Raw genomic sequence first — 21,039 nt, 5'->3', positions numbered from 1 at the left:
ACCTGTAGAAAACCCAGGTTTGCATGAGGTAGGGAAATTATCTACCCTCTTCCTAGTTCTCTCACTTATAAAATACCAGATTCCAGATAAGTCACATCAACTGCCAACCTTCAGAGATTTCACAATCACTTTTCTGATGAGCCAACTGATGTGGTATTGGCTACTAAGTCAAGAATCCAAGTTAAGTAACCATGAATGAGACCCAGACCTCACTAAGCCTTCATTTTCTCATCTCCAGGTTGGGATTAACCATACACCTACCTCGGAGGGCTGCTCTGAAATTCAGATCACATGAAATGGTGACTGTGTGTGTGCTCTGCATACTAGGAAGAACTAAACAAATGTTGGTGGGGTTGTGTCCATGGATGGTAAACATGCTTTGGGATTTTAGCTGGCTGATAACCTCTTACACTAAAAAAAAAAAAAGAACAACTAGCAAGAAAGTATAAGCTAATGAAAACAGGAGGACTTCTAAATTACTATCAAGTCATGTCACACAGATTGCCATTTCACAAGCCATATTCCATGGGACTGCTCTGGGACTTCTATTTGTCCATTGAAGAAAGAAAAGTAGGGGCTGGGGACAATAGTTGAAATATGCCTCATACCCCTTCAAATTCTCATAGGCTTGTTTCTCTGGTTCTAGGTTAATGCAAAAGCAGATAAATCAGGGCATCTGGCCAACACCTCATTAAAGGCACCCTCCATTTTAGAAAAGGGATCATCCAAACTGAATACAGTTACATCCAAGAGAATGCCACCCAAACAGTCCCACCCCAGGCTCATTTGCTCTGCAACCTCCTTCCCTTGCAGAGTCCAATTTGGGAATGGTTTTTAGCTATTACAGTTTGAATTTTATGACCCCTCAAAATTCTTATGTTGAAATCTAATGACCAATGTGAAGATATTAGGAGGTGGGGCCTTTGGTGGGTGATTAGATCATGAGGGTGGAGCCCTCATGAATAAGATTAGTGCCTTTATAAAAGAGGCCCCGGAGAGCTGCCTTGCTCCTTCCACCATGTGAGGACACAGCAAGAAGGGGCTGACTCTGAACCAGGAAGCTGTGCTCACCAGACACCTTGATCTTGGACTTCTCAGCCTCCAGAACTGTGAGAAAGAGATTTCTGTTATTTATAAGCCACCCAGTAGATGGTACTTTGTTATAGCAGCCTGGAAGGACTAAGACACCAACCTAGTCTCCCGGATGAAAAAGTTTTTCTCAGACTTCTATCCTTTCCAATGTGGCCAAAGCTTTTCATTCCGAAGAAGTTTCCTTTCTGAGAACACTCATTGTGTCGTTTGGCTTTCCCCATCTCTGCTTGACACATGAACCAAAACAGAGGCAGCCAAAGCGGGGAAAAAAAATCCTAGGATCAGAGTCCACTCTATGCCCTTTTGAGTTTCAAAAGGAGAAAGAGACAAAAGCCAAAAGCAATGGAGGTCAAGCTGCCCGGTACATGTTTCTTTATGCCTGACCTCCTGATGGACTCACTAGATAAAATGCTCCTTCTTGTAGCCAGCAAGCAAATGAGTACTTTTTTATGGCTTACATCTGTGCCTGGTCGGCCATCAAGTCTGGGTGCCACTGTTTGAGATTTGGGGCTGTTTCCTGCAACTGATCTCTGCTACAGATAAGGCTTCCCTCCTGAGGCCAAAGCCCTGGTTAACGTTAAGAGCTCTATGATGATGCAAACTTCAGAGGCGATCACCTAACATAACAAAAACCTCCCCAGAACCAGAACCTGTTTTTTCACCAAAACCCTTCCGCTGCTTGAATAAGAATGTCTTTTCCTTTCCCACAATTTGTACCATGGAAATGTGAATTATTTTTCTTAGCGGGGTAAATCATAGTGGTTACTTGAATGCCAAAAAGATGCTGGAGGGGCAGGTGGACATGTTGAAAAGATACAGAAAGCTTTGTAAATTGCTTTTGAATAAATATGTGACTAGTTCTCGCTTCGGGAGCGCATGTGTTAACATTGGAATGATACAGAGCAGATTAGCACGGCCCTCGTGAAATGATGACATACAAATTCATGGAAGAGTCCAAACTTTTTTAAAAAGAAATGCATGAATAATTATTAATATCAAGTTCTTGAATTGTCCTGTCATTTCCTAAACATGGTTTCATCACCAGATTTAGACCCACCTGCTTTTCTCTCTTTTCTGCTTCTTCCAGAGATTTTTTTAGTGTCTTCATTTCACTGGTTACCACTTCTATCATGTTTCTGGCCCTTTCTTTATTCTCCTTAGCCTCATGTTCTGTGGTATCCAGTTCTGATTTGACAGACATGAGCTTTTTCTCAGCTTTCTCCTTCATCTTCTCCAGCTGGTCTCTGGATTTGTTTAGATCTTCAATGGCTTTAGTCTGTTCCAAAGTTTTAATCTAGGAAGTCAAGAGAATGCCGATAACTCCTTTGGTATTTATTTAGGAAAACTGTATAAACATGACAAATCAGAAGTCAATGGAATTCACTTCATACCTTTTTTATGAATAAAGAATGGAGTTTATCCCAAACAGTTAGAGATTTTGCTAAGCATATGTGCTGGACAAACATGTCTTCAGACAGTTACAGCTAAAAACAACACATTAGAGTACCCTTATTTGAAAAATCAATGAGATAAAACTGTAGACAGCATAATTCTGGGGTCAGATTTTAAAATTAAGCCTGCTGGTATGTGCACACACACTCTATGAGCTCCATAAGCAAAAGCAGCTTCAACTTTCTGCCCTGACCAATGGGGCATTGCTGGTATATAAACATTAGGAAGAGGAAAATGTCCCCTCTTCTAATGCTGTATCCCATGAGAGCCCCACCTCAAATCCACCTCAGCAAGTCTTCACAACTGCTGTGAGGAAAATATAGATGGGCAGTTTTTCAGAAGCATCTTCTAACTTTACCAGTGAGTCTGGGAGGTGAACAGCTGCAACTGTGGGGAGGAGTGGTGTCTTCCTCTGAGAAGTTGTCCCAAGATCTTAAAGCCAAAACACACAGTATGCTGGAGGGTGAGGCACATTCTCTGTATTAGCTTATTACTTAAGATTAGGCCAGAGTTACTTACAAAAAGAATTTAAGGCCAGATGTGGTGGCTCATGCCTATTATCCTAGCCAGCCGGATCACCTGAGGTCAGGAGTTCAAGATCAGCCTGGCCAACATGGTGAAACCCCATCTCTACTAAAAAAAAAAAAAAATTAGCCAGCCATGGCAGTAGGCACCTGTAAGCCCAGCTACTTGAGAGGCTGAGGCAGGAGAATCGCTTGAATGCAGGAGGCAGAAGTTGCAGTGAGTCAAGATTGCACCATTGCACTCCAACTTGGGCAACAGAGCGAGACTCAGTCTCAAGAAAAAAAAAAAATGAATGAAATTCTGACACATACTACAACTACAATATGGATGAGCCTTGAAAACATGCTAAGTGAAATAAGCCAAATACAAAAGGACTAATATTGTATAATTCCACTTATATGAAGTACATAGAATAGGCTAATTCATAGAAATTGTATGTAAGATAGAAGTCACCAGGGACTGGGGAAGAGGAGAAATGAGAGCTATTGTCTGATTGGCACAAAGTTTCAGTTTGAGATGATAGAAAAATTCTAGAAGTGGATAGTGATAATGGTTGCACAACACTGTGAATGTACTTAACACCACTGAATTATACACTTAATAATGGTTAAAATGATATATATTATGTTATTTTTATTTTACCACAATAAAAAAAGAATTTGAAGCAACTTCACACAGACACAAATTGTTTTGACTGATCATTAAAAATAATATAAATGAGCTACCATGTAGTATCCACTAGGATGGCTAAAATAAAAAAGACAGACAATCACAAGTGTTAGCAAGGATATGAGGAAGCTAGAACTCTCATACACTACTGGTAGGAATGTAAAATGGTGTGGCTACTGTGGAAAATAGTTTGCCAGTTTTTAAAATATTAAACATGGAATTACCACATGACCCAGCAATTCCATTCCTAGGTGTATGCGCAAGAGAACTGAAAACTTATGCCCACACAGAAACTGTACACAAATGTTCATAGAAGCATTATTCGTAATCACCAAAAAGTAGAAACAACCCAAATGCCATCAGCTGGCAAATGGAAAAACAAAATGTGGTATAGCCATACAATGGAATATCATTCAGCAGTAAAAAAGAATAGAGTACTGTGACATGCTACCACATGGGTAAACCTTGAAAACATCATGCTAAGGGAAAGAAGCCAATTGCAAAAAAACACATATTCTATTATCCCATTTATATGAAATATCCAGAAAAGGCCAGGGGCTAGTAGGAGGGCAAAATGGGGAGCAACCACTTATGGGTACAGGGTTTCTCTTGGAGGGGATGAAAATGTTTTGAAATATGATAGTGGTGCCATTTGCTATATATGTGCATATACTAAAAATCACTAAATTGTACACTTTTTTTGAGACAGGGTCTTGCTCTGTCACCCAGGCTGGAGTGCAGTGGCACAATCTCAGCTCACTGCAACCTCTGCTTTCCGGTTTCGAGCAATTCTTGTGCCTCAGCTTCCCCAGTAGCTAGGATTACAGGTGTGCGCCACCACGCCCAGCTAATTTTTGTATTTTTAGTAGAGATATGGTTTTTCCATGCTGGCCAGGCTGGTCTTAGACCCCTGGCCTCAAGTGATCCTCTCGTCTCAGCCTCCCAAACTGTTGGGAATACAGTGCACCCGGCCTAAATTGTACACTTTTAAAAAGTGAATTTTATGGTATATCAACCATATCTTGATAAAACTCTTATTTGAAAGTGCATTTACAAGGAAGCTCTTTAAAAGGAGCAAAATAAATTAACCGGAAATAAATAAATAAACATATCAGTAAGGAATGAATAGACGAAGAGCAAACAAAGACCAGTACAGCTCTGAATTTACTTCTGCGCTTCCTGACAATTGAGGTAAACTGTTCAGGTATATTCTCAAAGAAAAAGCATTATTTTGTCTTTTCGTTTTGTGGTTAAATCATTAAAAAAAATAAGTAAGAAAGTAACAGAATAAAAGATACCAAATAATAAGTATTTGCCGTTTTCTTCCTTCCCTCCCATCCCTTCTTTCCTAAGAAGAAAAGATATTTTCTTGATGCATCTACTTTTATCTAATTTCTTCTAGGGTAGAATTTGGGTAAAGGGGGAGATTGTCAGGAAGGAAGCAAGCCAGGGAGGCTCAATTGACCTACATGGTAAAGAGCTGAGAGAGAAGTAGGAAGAAAAATGAAGTCTATGCTAACTAGGCTGCAGGAAAGCCTTCCTGAAGAAATCTAGAATCATGCAAGAGGGAACTGTGAGAAGGCATTGGTGTTGTGCAGCAACGTAATGAGAGAGAAAGGGGAATGAGAATGTTGCTGCCCCGATGAATGAATCTCTTTGTATTTTTTTACTGATGATAATAAAACTAACAACTGTCATTTAGTTGCTCAACTCCTGATTATGTATTGCTGAAGGGCTTTGAGATGACTTTGACTTACGTTGACGACATGTAGAGACTACTGTCAGAGATTGAAATCTCTCCCTAGGGTTGGGCATACAGTGCATCTTCACTGTGGCTGAGCATCTGAATCACGGCACAAGTGAGCCTGTTCTACACTCTGAAGGCTCTCACTGTCCCACTAGAAAGTCTGAGGAATGGGAGCAACTGTTCTAAGATTAGGACATGATCTAGAGGAGATGTGACTGCTTGGGATATAGATGTCCAGATGGAAAAAATCAGATTTATTTATACCATTTTGTGTGACATCACTAAATTGAGGAATCCAGAGTCAAATACCTGCTGAACTCATAAACTAGAAACCCGTTTTGGCCAGGCACAGTGGCTCACACCTGTAATCCCAGCACTTTGGGAGACCAAGGCGGGTGGATCACGAGGTCAGGAGTTTGAGACCAGCCTGGCCAAGATAGTGAAACCCCGTCTCTATTAAAAATGCAAAAATTAGCTGGGCGTGGTGGCGGGGGCCTGTACTCCCGGCTACTCAGGAGGCTGAGGCAGGAGAATCGCTTGAACCCAGGAGGCGGAAGTTGCAGTGAGCGGAGACCATACCATTCACTCCAGCCTGGGTGACAGAGTGAGACTCCATCTCAAAAAAACAAAAACAAAAACAGTTTTTACCTACTATAACCCATAGAACTTCTTAAGGCACAAAACTTCTTTTGCTACAGTCTGAACGTTTGTGTCCTCCTAAATTCATATGTTGAAATTCTAACCTCCACAGTGATGATATTAAGAAGTGGGACCGCTGGAAGGTGCTTAGGTTATGAAGGCAGAGCCATTATGAATGGGATTAGCGTTCTTATAGAAGAGGCCCCAGAGAGCTGCCTCACCCCTTCCACCATGTAAAGACACAGCAAGAAGGCATCATCTATGAACAAGGAAGCATGCTCTCACCAGACATCAAATCTGCTGGCACCTTGATTTTTAACTTCCCAGCCTCTAGAACTGTAAGACATTTCTGTTGTTTATAAGCCATCCCGTTTATGGTATTTTGTTATAGCAGCCTTAATAGACTAAGATAACTTTCCTTCTTTTTTTTTTTTTTCAGACAGGGTTTTGCTCTTGTCAGCCAGACTGGAGTGCAGTGGCACAATCTGGACTCACTGCAACCTCCGCCTCCTGGGTTCAAGCGATTCCCCTGCCTCAGCCTCCAGAGTAGCTGGACTACAGGAGCGCGCCACCACTCCTGGCTAATTTTTGTATTTTTAGTAGAGACGGGTTTCACCATGTTGGCCAAGATGTTCTCGATCTTCTGACCTTGTGATCCACCCGCCTCAACCTCCCAAAGTGCTGAGAGACTAAGACACCTTTCTAGACAGAGAGGAGGCCGATGGCAGACATTCTCAGACAGGTTTGTAGCTATTGACCTGGCTCCATCCAAAGGAGATGAAATCCCTTGGAAATTGACAGCTTCTATGAAACTTGCAGTCAAGAAGGCATAAGAACAACTGCTGCAGCTTCAGAACTCTGCAGAAAATAAAATGTCAACAGCTGGGAGAAAAAATTCTAAGTGAGCAACAGAGCCAGTGAAAAATACCACCAGTAGAGCAGGCACCTGAGACAGGGAAATGGCACCCACTAAGTGCAGGTCTACAGGGGCCGACCTTGCAGACCATTTATGGATCCCAAGTTACCAAAACCCTTATTTGATTATGAACTGCATAGTAGATACCAATACATCAGAGCATTGTCTCAATGTTAATACCTATGTGTGCTGATTGTATTGTGGTCATGTAAAAGAATGCTCTTGTTCTTAAGTGATACGTGGGAAAATATTTGGGGGGTGAAGTGTCATGATGTTTGCTACTTACTCTCACACGCTTTGGCAAAAATAAAACATCTCTCTCTCTCCAGGCAAAATATAGTAATCAGTAAAATATTAACAATCTTTGTGAAGGGTAAAAGAGTATCCATTATACTATTCCTGCCATTTTCTACAGCTTAGAAATTTTTCAAAACAATTGAATATTTTCAAAACAAGAAGTTGAGAAAGGGAAAGTATTTATCATGGATCCTACTAGTAGAATTTTTTCAATATATATGTATACATATTTATAAGTTACATAAGCATATTGCTCAAAATAATATATTCTGTAGACCATTAAACATTTTACAAAATGGGGACATTCCATGGATTAAGTAAATATCAATTTTTAAAACAAAGTGATCTCCCTCTAAAACAGAGATTCCTTTCACATACAAACTATCTCACTGCTACAAAGAAAATATGTGGCGAATGGTAAATTGCTGGGATTGGTATGTTGAGTTTTAAACCTTGTATTTATAAAAGAACAGATACATTCAGCCTGTCTGTTCAGATTGGGAAAACATTTACAGTGGGCTATCTACCAAAGGCGATGGAACACAGCTTGGAGGTCTAGAAACTCATGAATCAAGTCCTAATGAGAAGATTTTGTTGCCAAGAATCTCTAAAAAATATAAGACTTTATCAGAATCCTCAGGGCTGCCTGAATCTTTGTTCCCAGGAAGCAAGAACAAGTAATGGAGCTCTGAGCCAAGCCACCAGGGCAGAACAGGGAGCCAACAGTGGTGAAGAAAGCCTCAAACCCAGCAACAGATTCCTGAGAGTGGAGTGGGACTAAGTCGGTTTCTTAAACTTCCTAAGGGAACTCCTCAGACCCAGCTCAGAATTCAGGGAGAGACTATGCCCCTAATTTTCTTCCAGTGGGACAGAACTGGTCATAAACAAGATTGATGTGCCGCTCAGACTCTAGCAAGGGCAGAGAAGGTTCCAAGTGTGCTTTGCTGTTATAAACACTGTATCTACTGTCTGCTTCCTTAAAGAAAAGAATTTTAAATCTGGTGAACAATTCTCTCATGTTATAAGGGCCAAAGGCCCAGAAAGGGAAGATGATCAAATTTAAATTTTGGTGTGTTGGCTCCCTGAGAGGATCTAAATTCTCCAGCTGGAAGGTTTCACGAAGCTGCATTGAAAACACCACCCAGTAGGAGCCAGGAAGTGAGCTCAGGCTCTCTGAATGGGATAGGACAGCAAAGTGGGAGATTCTTTTGATCGCCCAAATAGATGCTGTGTCCCTCTTTGAAAAGGACACAAAAACTTAGCTAAGTAGAAAACATCATCAAGATGGCTAACTAAAGGCAACCAACACTCATCTCTTCCACAAAGAAGGACCAAAACAACAAATAACCACACATCAAAAAGTGTCTAGGGAGGAACACAGGAATTCAGCAAGGAAGTGACAAAGACCTTCTGAGATGCAAAAACTCAGGAGGGCAGCATAGAAAGGAAAGCAAAGCAGACAGCCAGGATCAACTTGGAGCAAAGAGAGAGTTCCCATTGAAGGAAAAAGGTAAGTGGGAGATCCCTAGCAGTCCACAGTCATGCAGTGGACACCTGTAAACTTAGCTACAGGAGACCACAGCCCTTACAGGACACAAGCCCAGTATAGTGAGCTGCCTGGAGTCCATGTGACCTCATTATTCCAGAGAGGAAATATATGCTGAGGCAAACTCACTTCCTGAGACCAAAAGTGCATGCTCCCCAGAGCCTGACAGCCACCTACTCATGGCCTTCTGCCATGACCACTGGCAGTCTGACCCCACTTCCAGTGGTGGGACCACCTCATCTCTGCATGTGTCACCAGAGGCCCGAGGACCAGCCTGCCATGCATCTCCATCCCCAGAAAAGCCACACTACAGCTTCCACAAAACACAACACCCTAGGCCACTGAAGTACTCACAGATACCGTTAACACTGATTACAGCTAAAGAAATCATACAGAGACTACACAACTGTACCCTCCCAGAACCAAAGCCACAACACCCTACCCAATCAACAATATAGGCCATATCTACAGGAAAAAGTCTTTCCCTACAAAAGCGGCTTCATAAAATTGGAAGAAGTGCTTGTTTCAACAGATGTACAGATAAAAACATAGGGACACAAGATACATGAAAAAAGCAAGTACACCTCCACAGGAACACAATAAAACTTCAGTAACAAATCCCAAAGAAAAGGACCTCTATGAAATGCTTGACAAAGAATTCAAATCATGGAAACTCAATGAAATAAAAGAGAACACAGATAATTCAATGAAATAAGAAAAAATCATGATCTGAATAAGAAAGTCAACAAATAAATAAATATTAAAAAAGAACCAAGGTTAAGTCTTGGAACTGAAGAATTCAATTAATAAAATTAAAAACATTATTGAGAGCTTCAACAATAGACTAGATCATGCAGAAGAAATAATTTCTAAACCTGAAAACAGGTCTCTTGAAATAACCCAGTCCAAAAAAGAAAAAATAATGAAGAAAGTCTATGGGACACCATTAAGTGAATAAATATTTGCATTATTGGAAGTTACAGAAGGAAAAGGTATGGAAAACGCATTAAAATCCTATTTAATGAAATACTAGTTGAAAATGTCCCAAATCTTGTGAGAGATATGGACAGACAGAGACAGGAAGCTCAAAGAGCCCTAAATAGTTTCAACCCAAAAAACCTCTCTCAGGCACATTGTAGTCTAAAAGTCAAAAGTCAAAGACAAAAAGAGAATTCTAAAAACAGCAAAAGAAAAGCATAAAGTCACATATAAGTGAACTTCTATCAGATTAACAGTGGATTTCTCAAGAGAAACCTTACAGGTTAGGAGAGAATGGGATTCAAAGTGCTAAAAGGAAAAAAAAATGCCTATCAACAATACACAGGCAACAAAGTTATTCTTTTTCCCAGACAAGCAAAAACTGAGGGAACTCATCACCCTTAGACAAGTGCTAGAAGAAATGTTTAAGAGTCCTACATCTAGAAGCAAAAAGATATTTACCAGAATGAAAACACATGAAAGTTAAAACTCACTATTAAAGCAGATACACAAATGGGAAAGAGAAAGGAATCAAATGTTATCACTACAAAAATCACCAAACTGCAAACTGTGAAGATAAACAATAAGAGGAAAAAAGGAACAAATGATATATTAAAAACCAGAAAACAATTACCAAAATGAAAGAGTAAGTCCTCACTTTTGAATAACAACCTTGAATGTAAATAGTTTAAATTCCTCAATTAAAAAATATAGACTGAAAATACATTTCTCTCCAAGGTCAACCCCTGTAAACCCACACTTAGTAGGGAGCATTTTTCTGTCTCAAGTGCCTGCTCTACTGATGCCACCTCAAACAAACAGCAAAATGGCAATAACAAGTTCTTACTTATCAGTAATAACATTAAATGTAAATGGTCTAAGCGCTCCAATTAGTGGCTAAATGGATTTTTTTTAAAAACTCAACTATATGCTGCCTATAAGAAATTAACTTCACCTGTGAAGACACATAGACTGAATGTGAAGAGATGGAAAAAGGTAATTTAAGCAAACAAAAGCCAAAATCAAGCAGAACTAGCTATACTTATAGAAAACAAGCTAGATTTTAAGTAAGAAAAAGATGAAAAAGGTGATTATATAATGATAGAAAGAACAATTCAATAAGAGGATATAACAATTGTAAATATATATGTATCCAACACACCCAGATACATAAAGCAAATATTGTTAGAGATAACAAGAGATAAATTCCAATTTAATAACAGTTGAGGACTTCAACACCTCACACTCAGTATTGCACAGATCCTGTACACAGAAAATCAACAAAGAAGTCTTGGACATAAACTATACTATGGAACAATTTGACCTAATAAACATTTACAGAATATTTCATTCAACTACTACAGAATACATGCTCTTCTCATCAGCACATGGAATATTCTCCACAATAAACCATACATTAGACCACAAAACAAGTCTCAACAAATTTTTAAAAATAGAAATCATACCAAGTATCTTTTTAGACCACAATGGACTAAAATTAGAAATCAATCACAAGAGAAACTTTGGAAATTCTACAAATACCTGGAAATTAAACAACATGCACCTGAATGACAAATGGAGTCAAGGAAGAAATTAAGAAGAAAATCCAAAAAATTCTTGAAACAAATGAAAATAGAAGCACAACATATTAAAACCCGTGAAATACAGCAAAAGCAGTACTAAGAGAAAAGTTTATAGCAATAATGCCTACATCAAAAAGACAAAAAGATTTTTGGTTTCAAAATGGTGGCATAGGCCAGGTGCAGTGGCTCACGCCTGTAATCCCAACACCTTGGGCAGCACAGGTGGGTGAATCACCTGAGGTCAGGAGTTCGCGACTATGCTGGCCAAAATGCTGAAACCCCGTCTCTACTAAAAATACAAAAGTTGGCCAGGCGTGATGGCATGTACCTGTAATCCTAGCTACTTGGGAGGCTGAGGCAGGAGAATTGCTTGAACCCAGGAGGCAGAGTTTGCAGTGAGCCGAGATCACGCCATTACACTCCAACCTGGGCAACAGAGTGAGACTCTGTCTCAGAAAAAAAAAAAAAAAAATGGTGGCATAGAAGCAAGCTGGTGGCACTGTTCCCCCAGAACCCCAAGATATACAAAAACAAAAACAAATATACAGCACCAAGATTATCACCAGCAATAGCCCAGAACTCAAATATAAAGATGAGACAGTTCCTGGAGCCAGAGAGAAGTGAAAAAACTCTAAGCAGAGAGTAAGAAAATCAGACTTCCATAGCCACAATGCCCCTCCCCACAACCTTCCCAGCACCACAAGTGCAGAAAACCTCCCCAGACTCATGGTTTCTACAATGGAAAAAGTAAGATCAAGGTGAACAACCAACTTTTCCAACGTCTTAAGTTCCCTGATAAGAGGCCAGTTCATGCCTCAACCCAGAGAAAGCATCTACTTTGAGTGTCTGAAGGGAAAAATATATCAGAGGACAGCCAGAGACAAACAGGGGAGACAGCTCTTTAACTTGACCGAAGGAAATGCCAAATCAGAATGGCATCTGTTCAGCAGGACCACACTGTAGGAGGTATGTTCCATACATCTCCTGGGCATGAACCCTAGCTAGCCTCCCACACTGCCAGAATATCCCCTTTGCGACATTTCCCATTTGGGATAGGCAATGCTCCAATCATTGACTAGAGCTGAAGCAAACACAGGCTTGAGGCATCCTCAATCTATGTATCAGTACTATTCTACCATAATAAAGCATGAAATCCTGTCATTCACAGCAACATGGTTGAGTCTAGAGGACGTTATGTAAAGTGAAATAAGCCAGGTACAGAAAGATAAATACCACATATTCTCACTCATATGTAAAAGCTAAAAAAGTTGAGTGCATAGATGCAGAGAGTAGAATTGTGGTTATTAGAGGCTGGGAAGGGTGGGGGCAGGGCATAGGAAAAGTTGGTTAATGGATACAGAATTACAGCTGGATAGAAGGAATAAGTTTTAGCGTTCTAAAGCACTATAGGGTGATTCTAGTTAACAACAATTTATTGTACATTTTCAAATAGCTAGAAGAGAAGATTTTGAATGTTTCCAACAAAAATAAATGATAAAATATTTGCGGTGATGGATACACTAATTACCTTGATTTGTTCATTATCCATTGTATACATGCATCAAAATATCATTCTGTATCCCAAAAATATGTACAGTTGTTATGAGCCAACTAAAAATGAAAGAAAAAGGTGTAACTAAGCAGGAATGTAGCAGAAATCAAAGATGGATGTTCAGCTTTGCAGTCTGGGCTCACTTCCCTTCCTTCCCTACCATAGGAGCATGTGTCGAAATCAGGGTAATTAGCATTATCCATTGCCTCAAACATTACCATTTCTTTGTGTTGGAAACATTCAAAATCCTCTTTTCTAGCTATTCGAAGATATACAATAAAGTATTGTTAACTATAGTCATCCTACAGTGTTATAGAACACTCAAACCTATTCCTCCTATCCAGCTGAAATGTTGCAGCCATTAACCAACACACCTTTCTCAGCTCCTAATAAGGACACACCCCTCCACTCCTTCACCATCTGACCCCCAGGAGCATGCCTCTTGCTGGAGATCTGCTTGCTGTATACATTCAGAAGTGGGAAAAGCTCAAAGCAGTCCCAGAAATCCAATGGATCTACATCATTGGAGCTGAGTATGAGATGGGAGCTCAGAGGAAAAAAATTAAGAAAGGCTATACTTATTGGGTTGGAGAAAGCTCTGGACTGGGGAAGGAATGTGGGGAGAGGCTGTCTTGTGTGGGAGATATAAAGAGAGTTAGAAAGTGGGCGAGAACTTCACAGGTGGCTGAAGAATGTTAATCCCTTTTGGTGTTTCCTTGAAAGAGTGCAATGAAGATAATGAGCTTTCCACTAGTTTTTGGTTGTCTGACTGCTGATCTTTGGCCATAGCTCCCTACTAAGGTTGGGCCACATGACATAGGCTGATAGCTGATGGCTGTCCACCAAATAGCTATTCTTACTTTATTTCTTACTGTACAGAATAAAGACCCATTTCTCAGACCGACTTCACTTAAATGAGGTCCAGGGACTAAGTTACTAAGTTCTGGCCAATGGAGACATAAGTGTTGTATCATTCCTGGAAAGCAGCACACAGGGTGTCCTTCCACCATCCCTCCTTCCTGACAACTAGAGTGAAGCTGGAGCCCCAGCAGCTAGCTTGGCCTAGAAGATGGCATTAAGGACTAAAGCTATTGCTAGGATACTGAAGCAGAAGGTTGAAAACTGAGGTTGCCAGGTGCTTCTTTCCAGTGAGAAGGGAATAAATGCCTCTCCTCTCTAAGCCACTGATATTATGGGGTGTTTCAATACCTTGAGCTGAAACTAATGATAACTGATGCAGGCCATAAAGCACCTAGCATGATATGAATTACACAAAGCACTTTCTTCATCCTCTGCCATTCTGCCACATGATTTCAGTACTTGGCATTTGCATTTGTGTATAAGTCTATGTTTGTGCCAATTAGTAGTTATCCTGGGCTAATAAGAAAATGGTAAAGGCAGAGTTAATACATAAATAATGTGTTCATGCAAAGCAAAAGCCAAACTATGCCATGGCATAGGTACAGATAAAGTATCTGCAGTATTTAAAATAAAACACATGGTACAATAACTCCTATACCCTTAGGGAAAATAAACTTTAAACATGCCAAACTCAAAAGATAATAAACTTTAAACATGCTAAACTCAAAAGAACTTGCATCATGAGCAGTTGCTACCACACATTCTTATTAATGGATGTATTAGTCCATTAATGGATAGTATATAGTCCATGCTATAAAGAAATACCCAGCTGGGCACATTGTCTCACGCCTGTAACCCCAGCACTTTAGGAGGCCGAGGAGGGTGGATCACCTGAGGTCAGGAGTTCACAACCAGCCTGGCCAACATGGTGAAACCCCATCTCTACTAAAAATACAAAAAAATGAGCCGGGCATGGTGGCGCATGCCCGTAATCCCAGCTACTCAGGAGGCTGAAGCAGGAGAATCACTTGAACCCGGGAGGTGGAGGTTGCAGTGAGCCAAGATTGTGCCATTGCACTCCAGCCTGGGCAACAAGAGCAGAACTCTGTCTCAAAAAAAAAAAAGAAAGAAAGAAAGAAATACCCGAGACTGGGTAATTTATAAAGGAAATAAATTTAATTGACTCACAGTTCTGCATCGCTGGGGAGACCTCAGGAAACTTACAATCATGGCAGAAGGGGAAGCAGGCACATCTTACATGGTGGCAGGCAAGAGTGAGAACATGTGAAGAAGGAACTGTCAAACACTTATAAAACAATCAGATCTCATGAGAACTCACTATCATGAGAACAGCATGGGGAAAACCGCTCCTATGATCCAGTCACCTCCCTCCCTCAACACATGGGGATTACAATTCAAGACGACATTTGGGTAGGGACACAGAGCCAAACCATATCAATGGTGATTTTAGTAAAATAATCTATCACATTGAATTAATATCCCTAATTTTTAAAACTCTATTTTATCCTTTGTTTTGATTTCTAAACTGATATGGATTTCATAATATTAAGAAATATAATAAGATTAAGAAATTTCTATGTAGTTTTAAGTTTGTACATTGTAAATATTATAATAAAATTATTTTAACTCAATACAGGTAGGGGAATTCGTGAAAAAACATTTTTCTTGCAAAAAGGATTTCTATTACACTTATGTTTGCCTGCCAAATTAAAATGTAATAGTATCTGGAAAGGTCTACTTTTTCTTGGTCTAGAATTCAGGAGTAAATTTACAGCATGGATCTTCAAACAGAAGATTTGTATAACCTAGGCATCGAGGTCTTCAATCATGGTTTTGAAACAGATATAGAAACGAGTACAAAAGCTTTCACCCAAATGTTCATAGCAGCCTTGTTCAGAATAGCCAAAAGTGGAAACAATCTAAATGCTCATCAAATGCTGAATGGACAACCAAAATGTGGTATATTCATACAATGAAATATTCCTCATCCATAAAAAGGAATTATGATAGTTAATTTTATGTATCAACTTGGCCGGGCAATCATGCCCAGATATTTGGTCAAATATTTAAATGGGTAGACTTTGCATAAAGCAGAGTGCCCTCCATAATGTGGGTAAGCTTCATCCAATCAGTTGAAGGCATAAGCAGCACAAGACAATGAGCTTCCCTGAATACAAGGAAAATCTGCCAGCCTTCTATTTTTACTACAACATCAGCTCTACCTGGGTCTCCAATCTGTCAGCCCATCCTGCTAGTCTCCATAATTGTGTGAGCCAATTCTTTAAAATAAATCTCTCTATATAGATAGATAGATTGATGTAGATATTTATATTAGATATTTATATCTACATATATCTGTCTGTATACACACACAAACACACATACACACACACACTCACGCACCTACCTCCTTATTGCTTCTGTTTTTCTGGAGAACACTGACCAATACAGGAATGAAGTACTGATCCATGGTACAACATGGGATGAACCTTGAAAATACTAAGTATACTCATACTAAGTAAAAGAAGTGATATGGTTTGGCTGTGTCACCACCCAAATGCCATCTTGAATTGTAGCTCCCGTAATTCCCATATGCTGTGGGAAGGACCCAGTTGGAGATAACTGAATCATGGGGGTGGTTCCCCCAACTTTTCTCATGATAGTCAATAAGTCTTACGAGATCTGATGGTTTTATAAGGGAAAATCCCTGTCACTTGGCTCTCATTCTCTCTTGCCGCTGCCATGTAAGAAGTGCCTTTAATCTTCTGCCATGATTATAAGGCCTTCCCAGTCATGTGGAACTGTAAGTCCACTAAACCTCTTTCTTTTGGAAATTGCCCAGTCTCAGGTATGTCTTTATCAGCAGCAGGAAAACAGACTAATACAAAAAGCCAGAGACAAAGGCCACATATTACATGGTTCCATTTACATACAATTTACAGAATGGACAAATTTATAAAGACAGAAAGATTACTGGTTACCAGAAGTTGAAGAAAGGGTAAATGAAGAATGACTGTGGATGGGTGTGGGATTTTGGGGGAGGATGTGGGAGGAGTGATGCGAAGTCCTGGTATTAGATAGTGGTGATGTTTGTACAACCTTGTCAATATACTAAAAACCATTCAATTATACACTTTAAAAAATAAACTTTATGGCATGTAAATATTTCTCATTTTTAAAAAGACCATAGAAATGTAATTCAAATTATTATTTTATATTGTCCCTCTAAGAGTGGTAAAATTGTTAATTTAATAAGTGTGATGGTTTGAGTAGTGCCTTCCCAAAAGCTGTGTCCACCCAGAACCTCGGAATGTGACCTTATTTAGATAAGGGCCTTTGCAGGTAATGATTAAGGTAAGAGTCTCATGATGAGATCATTTTGAATTAGAATGGGCCCTAATGCCACAATGGATGTCCCTATAAGAGACAGAAGAGACACACAGGGGGAGGTCACGTGAAGGGAAGGCAGAGATTGGAATTATGCAGCTACAAACCAAGGACTGTTAGCAGGATTGAGTATTAAGTCACCCAGTTTGTGGTAATTGTGTAGCCCTAAGAAATTAATACAGTAAAGCTATTTTTGCTAATGTCCAGAAATATTACTTTATGAATAGTGAAATTAATACAGGGACAAGCTTAGGCAATGTACAATGGTGGATAGTGGATATCAGTAATCTGTCTTGGAAACTGATTTCAGAAGTCTGATATTTTGGATTTGTATCAAATACAAAATAAAAATCTATTCTGGAGAGGGAGAAGCCAAGATGGCCGAATAGGAACAGCTCCGGTCTACAGCTCCCAGCGTGAGCGACGCAGAAGACGGGTGATTTCTGCATTTCCATCTGAGGTACCGTGTTCATCTCACTAGGGAGTGCCGGACAGTGGGCGCAGGTCAGTGGGTGAGCACACCGTGCGCGAGCCGAAGAAGGGTGAGGCATTGCCTCTCTCGGGAAGCACAAGGGGTCAGGGAGTTCCCTTTCCAGGGGTGACAGACGGCACCTGGAAAATCAGGCCACTCCCACCCGAATACTGTGCATTTCCGACAGGCTTAGGAAACGGTGCACCAGGAGATTATAGCCTGCACCTGGCTCAGAGGGTCCTACGCCCATGGAGTCTCGCTGATTGCTAGCACAGCAGTCTGAGATCAAACAGCAAGGCGGCAGCCAGGCTGGGAGAGGGGTGCCCGCCATTGCCCAGGCTCACTTAGGTAAACAAAGCAGCTGGGAAGCTTGAACTGGGTGGAGCCCACCACAGCTCAAGGAGGCCTGCCTGCCTCTATAGGCTCCACCTCTCAGGGCAGGGCACAGACAAACAAAAAGATAGCAGTAACCTCTGCAGACTTAAATGTCCCTGTCTGACAGCTTTGAGGAGAGCAGTGGTTCTCCCAGCACACAGCTGGAGATCTGAGAACGGGCAGACTGCCTCCTCAAGTGGGTCCCTGACCCCTGACCCCCGAGCAGCCTAACTGGGAGGCACCCCCCAGCAGGGGCAGACTGACACCTCACACGGCCGGCCAGGTACTCCAACAGACCTGAAGCTGAGGGTCCTGTCTGTTAGAAGGAAAACTAACAGAAAGGACATCCACACCAAAAACCCATCTGTACATCACCATCATCAAAGACCAAAAGTAGATAAAACCACAAAGATGGGGAAAAAACAGAGCAGAAAAACTGGAAACTCTAAAAAGCAGAGTGCCTCTCCTCCTCCAAAGGAATGCAGTTCCTCACCAGCAATGGAACAAAGCTGGACGGAGAATGACTTTGACGAGCTGAGAGAAGAAGGCTTCAGACGATCAAATTACTCCGAGCTACGGGAGGATATTCAAACCAAAGGCAAAGAAGTTGAAAACTTTGAAAAAAATTTAGAAGAATGTATAACTAGAATAACCAATACAGAGAAGTGCTTAAAGGAGCTGATGGAGCTGAAAACCAAGGCTCGAGAACTACGTGAAGAATGCAGAAGCCTCAGGAGCCGATGCGATCAAATGGAAGAAAGGGTGTTAGCCCTGGAAGATGAAATGAATGAAATGAAGCGAGAAGGGAAGTTTAGAGAAAAAAGAATAAAAAGAAACGAGCAAAGCCTCCAAGAAATGTGGGACTATGTGAAAAGACCAAATCTATGTCTGATTGGTGTACCTGAAAGTGACGGGGAGAATGCAACCAAGTTGGAAAACACTCTGCAGGATATTATCCAGGAGAACTTCCCCAATCTAGCAAGGCAGGCCAACATTCAGATTCAGGAAATACAGAGAATGCCACAAAGATACTCCTCAAGAAGAGCAACTCCAAGACACATAATTGTCAGATTTGCCAAAGTTGAAATGAAGGAAAAAATGTTAAGAGCAGCCAGAAAGGTCGGGTTACCCTCAAAGGGAAGCCCATCAGACTAACAGCGGATCTCTCGGCAGAAACCCTACAAGCCAGAAGAGAGTGGGGGCCAATATTCAACATTCTTAAAGAAAAGAATTTTCAACCCAGAATTTCATATCCAGCCAAACTAAGCTTCATAAGTGAAGGAGAAATAAAATACTTTACAGACAAGCAAATGCTGAGAGATTTTGTCACCACCAGGCCTGCCCTAAAAGAGCTCCTGAAGGAAGTGCTAAACATGGAAAGGCACAACCGGTACCAGCTGCTGCAAAATCATGCCAAAATGTAAAGACCATCGAGACTAGGAAGAGACTGCATCAACTAACGAGCAAAATAACCAGCTAATATCATAATGACAGGATCAAATTCACACATAACAATATTAACTTTAAATGTAAATGCACTAAATGCTCCAATTAAAAGACACAGACTGGCAAATTGGATAAAGACTCAAGACCCATCAGTGTGCTGTATTCAGGAAACCCATCTCACTTGCAGAGACACACATAGGCTCAAAATAAAAGGATGGAGGAAGATCTACCAAGCAAATGGAAAACAAAAAAAGGCAGGCGTTGCAATCCTAGTCTCTGATAAAACAGACTTTAAACCAACAAAGATCAAAAAAGACAAAGAAGGCCATTACATAATGGTAAAGGGATCAATTCAACAAGAAGAGCTAACTATCCTAAATATATATGCACCCAATACAGGAGCACCCAGATTCATAAAGCAAGTCTTGAGTGGCCTACAAAGAGACTTGGACTCCCACACATTAATAATGGGAGACTTTAACACCCCACTGTCAACATTAGACAGATCAACGAGACAGAAAGTCAACAAGGATACCCAGGAATTGAACTCAGCTCTGCACCAAGCGGACCTAATAGACATCTACAGAACTCTCCACCCCAAATCAACAGAATATACATTTTTTTCAGCACCACACCACACCTATTCCAAAATTGACCACATAGTTGGAAGTAAAGCTCTCCTCAATAAATGTAAAAGAACAGAAATTATAACAAGCTATCTCTCAGATCACAGTGCAATCAAGCTAGAACTCAGGATTAAGAATCTCACTTGAAACCGCTCAACTACATGGAAACTGAACAACCTGCTCCTGAATGACTACTGGCTACATAACAAAATGAAGGCAGAAATAAAGATGTTCTTTGAAACCAATGAGAACCAAGACACAACATACCAGAATCTCTGGGATGCATTCAAAGCAGTGTGTAGAGGGAAATTTATAGCACTAAATGCCCATAAGAGAAAGCAGGAAAGATCCAAAATTGACACCCTAACATCACAATTAAAAGAACTAGAAAAGCAAGAGTAAACACATTCAAAAGCTAGCAGGAGGCAAGAAATAACTAAAATCAGAGCAGAACTGAAGGAAATAGAGACACAAAAAATCCTTCAAAAAATTAATGAATCCCGGAGCTGGGTTTTTGAAAGGATCAACAAAATTGATAAACCGCTAGCAAGATTAATAAAGAAAAAAAGAGAGAAGAATCAAATAGATGCAATAAAAAATGATGAAGGGGATATCGCCACCGATCCCATAGAAATACAAACTACCATCAGAGAATACTACAAACACCTCTACGCAAATAAACTAGAAAATCTAGAAGAAGTGGATAAATTCCTCAACACATACACCATCCCAAGACTAAACCAGGAAGAAGTTGAATCTCTGAATAGACCAATAACAGGAGCTGAAATTGTGGCAATAATCAATAGCTTACCAACCAAAAAAAGTCCAGGACCAGATGGGTTCACAGCCAAATTC

General features: G+C 40.4%; 1 protein-coding gene and 1 non-coding gene across 2 annotated transcripts in view; one reads left to right on the top strand and one right to left on the bottom strand.

Moving 5' to 3' along the window:
- The window catches only part of CCDC170 (coiled-coil domain containing 170), a 132,012-nt gene that overhangs the window by 2,821 nt on the left and 108,152 nt on the right, over positions 1-21,039 (bottom strand). Inside the window, exon 10 of the mRNA XM_024249103.3 lies at positions 2,150-2,386. Coding sequence (XP_024104871.3) covers positions 2,150-2,386 — 237 coding nt within the window. The remainder of the gene's footprint in view (positions 1-2,149; positions 2,387-21,039) is intronic.
- Positions 1,954-2,057, top strand: LOC112133998 (U6 spliceosomal RNA). The gene has a single exon (XR_002915593.3). It is a non-coding gene; the product is annotated as a U6 spliceosomal RNA (small nuclear RNA).

The sequence above is a fragment of the Pongo abelii genome, chromosome 5 (genome assembly GCF_028885655.2).
Source record: "Pongo abelii isolate AG06213 chromosome 5, NHGRI_mPonAbe1-v2.0_pri, whole genome shotgun sequence".
In the NCBI taxonomy this organism is placed as follows: Eukaryota; Metazoa; Chordata; class Mammalia; order Primates; family Hominidae; genus Pongo; species Pongo abelii.
This window is presented reverse-complemented; position numbering and strand designations above follow the sequence as displayed.